Raw genomic sequence first — 10193 nt, forward strand, 5'->3', positions numbered from 1 at the left:
GTTGCTCTCATATCAAATGTTCTTACCACAACTTAACAAAACAAAACAAAGGAACACAAGAAAATTTTTGGAGGTGATGGATTGGATACCTTAGTAATAGCTCTACACATATTGAAGCTTATTGAATAGCATATGTTAAGAAGGTGCAAGTTTTGGGGCTGGGGATATACAGCTTAAGTGGTAGTTCACTCGCCTAGCATGCGTGAGGCACTGGGTTCAATTCTCAGCACCACATTAAAAAAAATAAGGATATTGTGTCCACCTAAAACTAAAAAATAAATATTTTTAAAGAAGAGTGTGCAAGTTTGAGTGTTTTGTTTTTGTTTTGGGGGTGGGGGTGCTAGGCATTGAACTTTGTTTGTTTGTATGTCAATTATACCTGAATAAAGCCAGTAAAAACATTCTCAAGGACCTGATTTGTCCTGATATGGTGAGAAACCCACTGTGACAAAAATGTAGGTAGGCAGGAGAGGGTACTGGGACCAAGTAGTAAGCCATTTTCATCTCTAACTAAAAAATTTGATTTTAGGGAATTTTGACATAGACAGCAAGGAACTAACATTAAGCAGGAAAGTAACTTGGCCAGAGTTTTCTATTTTTAGGATGATATGTGAGATGACAGAGTGATAGAAGGAGCACAAGCTACAGGTGACAAAACTCATGGCAGAGTAACCAGATAAAAGTTGAAGTCAGATTTGATGAGGAAGTAAGAGCATGACAGCATTCAGAAAAAAAGAAAGTAATACCCTTTTTTTAGAAAAATGAAGAGGATGAGTGTTATGGTTTAGATGTGAGGTGTCTACAAAAAACTCGGGTGTGAATCAATGCAAGAGGGTTTCAAGGTGAGATGATTGGGTTATGAGAGATTTAACCTAATCAGAGCATTAATCCCCGGGTAGGGATGAACTCAGTGGTAACCATAGGCAGGTAGGGTGTGGCTGGGGGAGCTTGTTATTGAGGGCGTGCCTTTGGGGGATACATTTTGTTGATGGTGAGTGGAGTCTCTCTCTGTGCTTCCTGGTGCCATGCTCACCTCTGCTTTCCTGGGCTACATGCTTCCACCATGATGTTCTGCCTCACCTGGAACCCCAAAGAATGGAATTGGCCAACTATGGACAAGACCACTGAAGCCATGAGACCGAAAAGAAACTTTTCCTCCACTAAAATAGTCCTTGTCAGGTCTTTTAGTCACAGTAGTAAAAAGGTAGAGTCATACGATGAACTTCAGGGCATTAAGGTCCATCAGAATAAATGACAATGACAAAAAAGGACTGAGGAACCCAGGGTTACCAAGGGCAGTTGGAGTGCAGCAAGGAGATGTTGAAACAATATACCCACTTCATAAGGAGAAGTAGAAAGAACACTTCTACTTCTAGTATAACTATGTAAAAAAGAAAAACCGAGTTGAGAATAACAGTAGACCTCATTTCCATGAACACTATGTATACTCTTACTTTGCTATTTCCCTTTAAAAAAATGTTTGATGAAGACTTGCTCATTATTATCCCCTGGAAGTTCTGATGCTAATATAGAGTAGTGGTGTTTCCATGGTACACAGCAAAATTTTGACTCTTCAGATACTTGAAGCTTGGGATGCTTCTCTCTCTTACAAGTTCAAAGTCTAATTCATTGGCAGTGTGGATATCAAAATAAGGAAACATTGATTTATTGCAACAGACACTGGTTTAATTAATAATTCTGAAAGTTTTCAGTGACAGATATTACATAAATAAATAGGGTTTTAAAAGTGGATATTTAGAAAAAGATTTTAGTTTGCCTCATCATTTTTCTATAAGGATAGATTATCTCTTTTCCTGATTTGAAACTTTTCACAATCAATTCGAACCAACTGACTTTGTCCACAACTATCCTCTTAGTTACTTCATGGTAAGGTGAGTGAAAAATATGAAAGAAAATTTCATGCTACTTTGAATGTCATTTATCCTATACATTTTCCAAAAAGACACAGAATCATATGAGATTTTCAGAGGGATATAATGTATGAAAGAAAATTCCAATAACATAATGTAAAAAATGTTGTCACATATAGAAGAATAAAAATCTACATTTGGGAAATTATTGCTGTGGGAAGAAGGGTCTGATCTTCATTGATATCTTCCTCATTGAATACCATGATCCCTTCCAATTCATCCATACTACGCCATCATCTGTGCCATGTTTAGCCATGTCCCAGCTGTACTGTCCACCCCAGTAGTATCTGCCATTTGGATTGGCTGCATGACATCTGTTATACCACCATCCACCACCATCTTCTTTAGAACACTGTTTTCTTGGATCTTCATTTGTCCTGAAAGGAAATATGTCTTAGGTTACTAGAAGCAGAACTACAGTTGTCAAGTTAATTCTTTGCAGAGTATCCACAGGAGAGTGCTATACTGAGGTACTTCCCTTGGGTTTTACATGTAAAGTCCTATAAGTACACCAAAGGCTTCCCTGTCCCATAGCAAGAAAGGGAGATAGCTGGGCCTATGTGGCCAGGTCATGTAGTGATGACATTGGTTACTTCATACTGAAATGATAACTTTCAGATGCATTAGTATTTAAGAACCCTGGAAATCAAAATGAAGATCTTCAAATAAACATTAGAGCATAGATATGTAGGTATTTATATGAATGCTCATTGCTCAGAAAATGAGTGTGGTCTAATTCCAGTTCCTTCTCTTACTGTGACTTTGGGTTAATTATTTAATTTCTTGAAGTTGCATTTATAAAGTGAGAATAATAATTTCTACTTTATAGTTGAAATGCTTTTAAGTGAAACATACATTGGGTGACAGATTATGGTTGCTAATAACATTAGCTGTTAAATGATGCTGAGTAATGATACTAGTAGGGACTTTTAAATTAGGAGTGAAGAATGCAGCACATACCAGCCATCATTGTCTCTGTCGTAGGTGCTGAAGAACATGCCATTGTGGATGGTCATGGTTCTGTTTTCTCCTACCAGTTGAGAAGCTCCATCCATGAGAGCATTGCCGGCTGTTCCTTTGTAGTTACCCACTGAGATTCTGTATTTATTGGCCTCATTCTGCACCGTGAAGAGTCCATAATGCGCCTTCACCTTGTCTCCTTTCCAGTCCTCCATTTCAATCAAAAGTTCTGTGGCCCCCATCTCGGTAAGTTCATTGATCTTATCATTTCCAAGCCAATACTCACCTAAAGGAAAAACAGAATAAAATCTTACCAAATATCAAATATTTGGAAACAAACAAAAACACTGATTTTCTTACCTATCTTTTGCTTTTACATTTTTCTAATTAAACTCCTTTTTACTGCCTAAAACCTAAAAACAGACTCTAATCAATGCTCTTACAATGGAAAAAAAATCCCATTTGAAATACAATAATTTTATTTTCTCCTCCTAGTTTTTACCTGGTAGGCCACAGTATTTCTTTCCATCTGCATTGGTTGCAATATTTCCAAATCCTTTTTTATAGGGGTCCCATTTTCTGCCAAAGTCAACGCTACCATCCTGACGGTTCTGAATTACTGTCCATCCTATGGTTGATGGAAACAAAAATAGCATAAATTAGCCAATAATAAGTGATATCGCTTTGAAAAGAACATCTGAATCCATTGTCCATTCAATTTACCTGATGCCCACTTAAATTTAGTTCTCCAAAATGGACAGAATCATGAATATAAATATGAGAAGAAACTCTTAAACTCTTTGGAAATGAAATATGCTTGATCTTATCCCAACTTGTAAATCATAGATATTTTAAAGCTTTTAAAATATCAGATTGAATTCCAAATCAAATTGCTCTTTGCCAGCTATGTCACAGCAAGGTCTTGTTTCCTGTCCGGTATTCGAAAGAACCACTGTCCAATACTTACCTCCATTTTCTGTGGTCATGTCACAGTATACTCTATATGGTTTGCTGGACCTGTCAGGCTTAATGAGATACATTTCAGATGTTTCACCACCTTTCCTGATGATTTCTTCACATTCTGCAAACATAAGATAACATCTTATGTTCAGGGTCTATAACATCATTACTTGGTCAGTTCTTTATCAAAAATGATTATATAGATCAGGGGGGTACTGTTTTATTATAGACATTTGAGAATTGTTTTAATATTATAAAACACTGGGTCTTTCTTTGAAAATCAAACTTAGTTTTGAAGAATTCTATCTGCTGAGTAAATGAAAAGGGCCCTCCCCTAAGCCCCTCTTGTGCCTAGGAGTATCCCCAAATGGATGGAACACATGGGATGGGGAAGCTCCAATACCTGTCCCTGCCATCTGTTCACCCAAGTACATTCATAGACTGTACATCAGATACCCTTGAAACTACCACCATCATTATATTTCATCCTGCTTATAGGAAATTGGCAAAATCACCAGGCCAAGGCATACCACAATATGCTAATGACATCTTCATGATGTGTTACAGTGACATTAGGCTCCACTGAGGAAAATGTACTGGATTCATTTTTTAATTCTTTTATTTTTAAAGAATGTGAATTCTTCTGGAATCTGATAGAAGTATGTTTACTAACTACTTACCTTTGCCAGACACCACAGGGATATTGCAGCTGACAGTGCACGGGGCTTGGCAGTATTCCATCTGTGCTGAGACATCAGATTCTAATTTTTGTATTTTGCTTCTCAGGTCTTCCAGGATTGAGCGGAGCACACGAAGGTTAGTTGGGATGTTTTCATTCACCGTCTCATCTATATATAATCGTTGGTTTTCCAGTGCTGAAGAGTACTCATTAATGACATTTTCATTGTCTAGGAAAATGAAATTATATAGGGATGGTCAGCATTTGCCTCATAAAAAGCTAAGTATATTCAACTATATAATTATGATTTTAGTTTGCTGAGAATAAGAGACATTGATTGAGCTACTATCAAGTAATCATGATATATAGTTGTACTTAGGGAAAATTATTTTGTCAAGGCATAGACAAATTAGCAACTATATAATTATGATTTTAGTTTGCTGAGAATAAGAGACATTGAGCTACTATCAAGTAATCATGATATATAGTTGTACTTAGGGAAAATTATTTTGTCAAGGCATAGACAAATTAGCAAAGCCATAGAACTTCAGCATTATCACCACTATGTGAGTAATTTACCATAGGTATAATTTAAAGATCATATCCAATAATGGATACAATATGTTGCTTATTTCTTTGACGAAGAAAAGAGGAGAAAGCAGTATTTGGGCCTTCCATCTCAGAAGTTCAACATCTTCTAGAGAAAATGCATTTGATTTCTGTATACACCTTGCATAATTACTATAGAACATCAAAAGTTAAAAGAGAGATGCTATGATTCCTTCAACTCATTTGAAAAGTGTACAAACTTAGGTATGTTACTGAGAAGCCAGGCTCATACTCTAGTTGATCCCTAAACACCAAGCCACTACCCCTAAGCATTGAGATCTTAAGATTCACAGTTGAGACATCCCTGTGCATGCGACAATGAAATATATCATGGATTTCTCTTTCACATTCAAAACCTCAAATATTCAATCTATATGTGCTAAATTTTCACTTTGTAAATTTTTAATTATTATTATTATTTTGTACTGGAGATTGAACTCAGGGGCACTCAACCACTGAGCCACATTCCCAGTCCTATTTTATATTTTATTTAGGGACAGGGTCTCACTTTGTAGCTTAGCATCTCACTGTTGCTGAGGCTGGGCTTTGAATTCACAACCCTCCTGCCTTAGCGCCCCCAGCAGCTGGGATTACAGGCCTGCAGCACTGGGCCCGGCTCACTTTGTGAATCTTTATCTTCTGAGTCATCAACCAAATTTCTTATAGATGAACAATGAGAAATTATAGTAAAATTTTTCATAGATCACTCTTGTTGAAGCCACACTGGGAACAAAACTTTGATCATGTTTATCTGGCGAATCACAGGTGCAGATGCCTAAGCCAGGATCTTAATGTAATCAGATGCATACTGAAAGCAATATTGATGCTATTTAGACCAGTTTAGAAATGCTGATCTCATAATCATGCATTCTCACAGCTGATTTTATAACTGAGAATCAAATGGAAAACACAAGAATATCCACCTTTTACTTGTGCCTGCCTCTTTTTCCACATGTCTTTTAGCAGAGTCATGTACTGAAATGTGCTGGAGGAAGTCTGGGAAACAGACTCCACATTGTTGTTTAATTCTGCAATGCTGTTTTTGATTGGTTTTTCCTGGTTTAGCAGAGTATCTTGCAACTGACATCCTGTAGGACACAACACCCCCTACAAAGAAGAAAGCAGGCATTAGAGAAAGGATGTGGATTATGGATACTTGTTGAAATAGTGCATATAACAATCCAATTATCTCATTAGTCAATGTAACACTGTGTTATTTGACTTGCTTTATGGAAGACCAGAAATGTCAGAATTAGCATCATCATATATTTACATATTTTGAAAACTTAAAATAATCCTTACCACAGAAGAAATGTAATGAGGCTATGAAAATTTTATCAACTTGAACAAAAGAAGTAGGTGAAATTTAAAGCAAAGACAATACCCACATATCCTAACTTGTTATCTAGGCCCAGACCAAAGAACACAAGAAAGGGAGACTACACCAAAGACCAAATTAGGTTTATGTTCCGAATTTTATTTCCAAAATAAATAAGCAAAATAGCAATGATGGTAATGTGGGTCAATGAAAACCTAGACTTTCTCTGCATGGAAGACCCACCACTTCAAGAAATGTCAATGCTTACCAGGTCTGGGTCAGCATGAAGACAGCCTCCAGCATCCGGGGCTTTTCTTTCCACTTTTTTCTGACCCGCAACTGCTTTGGCTGGACGAGCCCGATAGCCACCTCCACTAATGGGAGGTGGGGCAGGTCTCAGGCTGGGAGCCTCTTCCCTCCTCCGGTCAATGGGTCGATGACCACGAGCATCCACTACAGCCTGCAGGAAGCCAGACAGAAATAGAATGATGACTGTTAGAGAAGATTTGAGATGAAACTATTCCAACACCCTCATTTTATAACTGAGGTTGTCACAAACCTGAAGATTTGCTTAAGGTCCATTAACTGGATAGTTTGTGGTAGAAAATCAGAAGTTTACTTATGTCTCTTCAGAATAGGATGAAAGAACAATAACATCTAAGACTACCATACCCAAGAGAGTTTTTAAAGAGAGCCTCTAAGATAAAACTATATGAGATTATGAATAACCTTGACCTCAGGTTCTTGAAACCCAAATATTGGAACACACAAAATTCTCAGGAATCTATACAGTCAAGAAGAATGAATATTCTTAAGCCCCTTAGATTACTAAATTCCTATAATTATTATTTATCATTTCCCCACCTACAACTTTTACAAATTGATCATCAGTCTATCCTATAGGATCATATGTAACAGACAATATAAGATGTATTTAAAGTGAAATTTACTTAAATTTGATTTGTATGTAATAAGACAAACTTTGACCCTAACATGTTGCAAGAGAAATAAGGTATTCTGGGGTCAGATTGCCTGGCTTTCAACTGTGACCCTACATTTACTATAAGACCCTGAGCAAGTTACTCTGTGTCCCCGTTTCCTCATCTGTAAAACAAGGATAACTGTAGTTTATATCTATCTCATAAGATTACTGTAAGGTTTTAATGACTTATGTATGACACACTCAGAATAGTACTAGGCCCATTGTAAATGCTCATTATAACTTGGAATGTTATATATGTTGGAATCATACATAACAGATATTATAGTTTAAGTGGCTTCTTCACTCTTAATTCAACTTTCACTCTTATTTCCTATTAACAAAATTTATTAAAATATAATTTTGAAATTTCCTATATGGTCTCTATATGAAATACCAAGATTATCTCATATTTAAAATAATTCTTAAGATTTATATGTTGCAACAAAAATTATGTACTAACAAAAATATTGCATTAAATGAACTTGAATTGCAAAATATGCAGTGCAATATAAAGGTTTTGGCTTGGATTAAATATATTATCATATACTCTTTGTCAGTAATTGTATTCATGGGGACTTAATTACTAATTAACAAATGACAAAAATTTGGAGAAGGACCTGAACTCTTTTGCAATTGTTTGAGTCTAAAAGTCACCAAATGAGCTGTACTTAGAATTTTATTGTCATTTATTTGTAAGATAATTTGATTACTTAACATTTCCTGCTAGGATTAAAACCTAGGAAGTTTGGCTCCATATTCCCCTGCTCAATCACATATATCCTTAATGAAAAAGATTTGGAGGAAATATCAAAGGCAAGGTCCCAAGGAGAGCTTGTCTGCTCCAACACAAATTTAATTCACCTGTTTATTATAAATAAAATTATAAATGAGACTGTTTTCTTTTTTGTTTTAGAGTGCTAGTCGAGAAGCAATTTTACTAGAGAAAAAAATGTAAAAAATATTTAACAGATTTTAAGTCTATGAAGACCACTTATCAAAATAACCAAAACTAGAAAATCTGCTTTGGAACATAAACTATTAAACTATTTCTATGAAGATTAGTTACTGAGTAAGAATGTGAAAGTACCTTGCAAAGTGCTTCAAAATACTTAGTCTCACAACTTCTTTCCATTTTTCTCACCAAATGTGATTGACCAAGTTATCTTTTTATTTGAAGAGTGTGATGATTAGAACATTAAAGTTCTCTCCAAATTCAATAAAAGAGCCAAATGAATCAAAGTCTTATTGTATATTCTTATTTCTAGTGTGTTGATACTTTATCATGCACAAGAAATTTGATCATGATACATTTGATAATAAAATTACAATTCCTTAAATATTTCTTTTTTCTAAATGCATTTCTATGTTTTTGATAACAACAAACTAATAGCAGTAAGTTGGCAAAGATAACACTTGAGGACAAAACTGTTCGACAAAATAAAAAGTTAGACTTCATAACCATCAATAATAACAATAAACACCACCTCTGATTTAAATTGTCTCATCTGAAAAACATTTCATTTAAACTTAAATTATAATTCATATTCATAATTAGTCAGTAATCTCAAGAGCTATATATTGCTCTCCTCACCAAAAAGCCACCTATCTATCACAGATTTTTCTTTTAAAACTCTCCTCTTTTGCTGTATTTTAGCCTTTACAGTTTTTAGATTCTATACTTATAATTGTAATAATGTATTGCTAGAACTAAGTGAAAATCATAGCATTCAGGATAACAAAAAGTGAAAAAAATACATCTTACGTTAGCCAAGCCATCTTCATCCTTGGAAAATAAAAGTAATAAACCAAAAAAAAATCAAATTATTTTGCTTTCACAAATGAATCATCACGAAGTAGCTTTAGGTAAATTAGATCCTAGAGATTAACAATTCAGTTTCAAAGTATAATCAACACTAATTTCATTTAAGTAACTATTCATTAGTATGATTGTATTATATTTTATATTAATAAGATTAGTAATAGTAGAATAATATAAAAAAATCACCTCTTCTTCGTAGTCATAAAATTGGGATTTAACTGAGAAAACACACAACAGAAGCAATAATAGATGTTTCATGGTTTCAAATTTTTGAAAGTTCCAAGAAATCATCTTCTGCCTGAAGACCAGAGAGAACTTCAACTATATATACTTGGGTCCTCTGTTAGGCATGATTTCAGAAATGGTTACCTTCCCTTAGTTAATATTTAATTTTTTGGTTCCCTTGTTGGCTGAACCATTTTATCACTTAAGCAACATCTTCCCAGCAAGACTTATTTACTTGTGATACAACTCTTCTCTGCTGTTGGTTTAATTTAGAAACACTCATCTCCTCAACTCATTTAACCAGAAAAATGATGGAAATTTAGAACATTCCTGGAAGAGATGTATCACATTTCTCATAAATTAATGCCACACAAGTTCACAAAGAATGTGCAGGGAAAAAAATTTAATAGAATCACAAAATTTGAGCCACTCAGAAAGCAATCACTAAGATTAGGAACCCATTAAAGATACACCATATGTGCTTAGGTTTTGAGGCAAACACATAATTCAATTTTACAAGAGGCCATTAAAACCAAGAGTAATTTATGTCATCATGTGTTTATCCTTTCTTTAGACATTAATCAGAATTAAAAAATAGCAATTCATGTCTTTGATAGACAAACACTGGAAAGAAAATGTCCAGATCTTTTTTTAACCCTGACTAGTTTTTATACTTTGTCTTTTATTAATGTAAATTAAAACTAACAACA

At 34.8% G+C, this 10193-nt stretch overlaps 1 protein-coding gene across 6 annotated transcripts; it reads right to left on the reverse strand.

Moving 5' to 3' along the window:
- Positions 1-2076: 2076 nt before the first annotated feature.
- Positions 2077-9549, reverse strand: Fgb (fibrinogen beta chain). Of its 6 annotated transcripts, none has more exons than XM_027926788.2 (8): positions 9445-9549; positions 6860-6917; positions 6063-6212; positions 4532-4759; positions 3859-3972; positions 3394-3519; positions 2892-3177; positions 2077-2308 (listed from the first exon to the last, which is right to left on the reverse strand). In XM_027926788.2, exons 1-8 carry the CDS (start codon positions 9547-9549, stop codon positions 2077-2079), a joined length of 1299 nt encoding a protein of 432 aa, XP_027782589.1. The 6 variants fall into 6 exon arrangements, with proteins under 6 accessions (XP_027782589.1, XP_071470966.1, XP_071470965.1 ...); XM_071614865.1 differs by having other exon boundaries at positions 6063-6114; positions 6726-6917; XM_071614864.1 differs by having other exon boundaries at positions 3394-3510; positions 6063-6246; positions 6726-6917.
- Between the last annotated feature and the right edge of the window lie 644 nt (positions 9550-10193).

Source organism: Marmota flaviventris, chromosome 7 (assembly GCF_047511675.1).
Source record: "Marmota flaviventris isolate mMarFla1 chromosome 7, mMarFla1.hap1, whole genome shotgun sequence".
Lineage (NCBI taxonomy): Eukaryota > Metazoa > Chordata > Mammalia > Rodentia > Sciuridae > Marmota > Marmota flaviventris.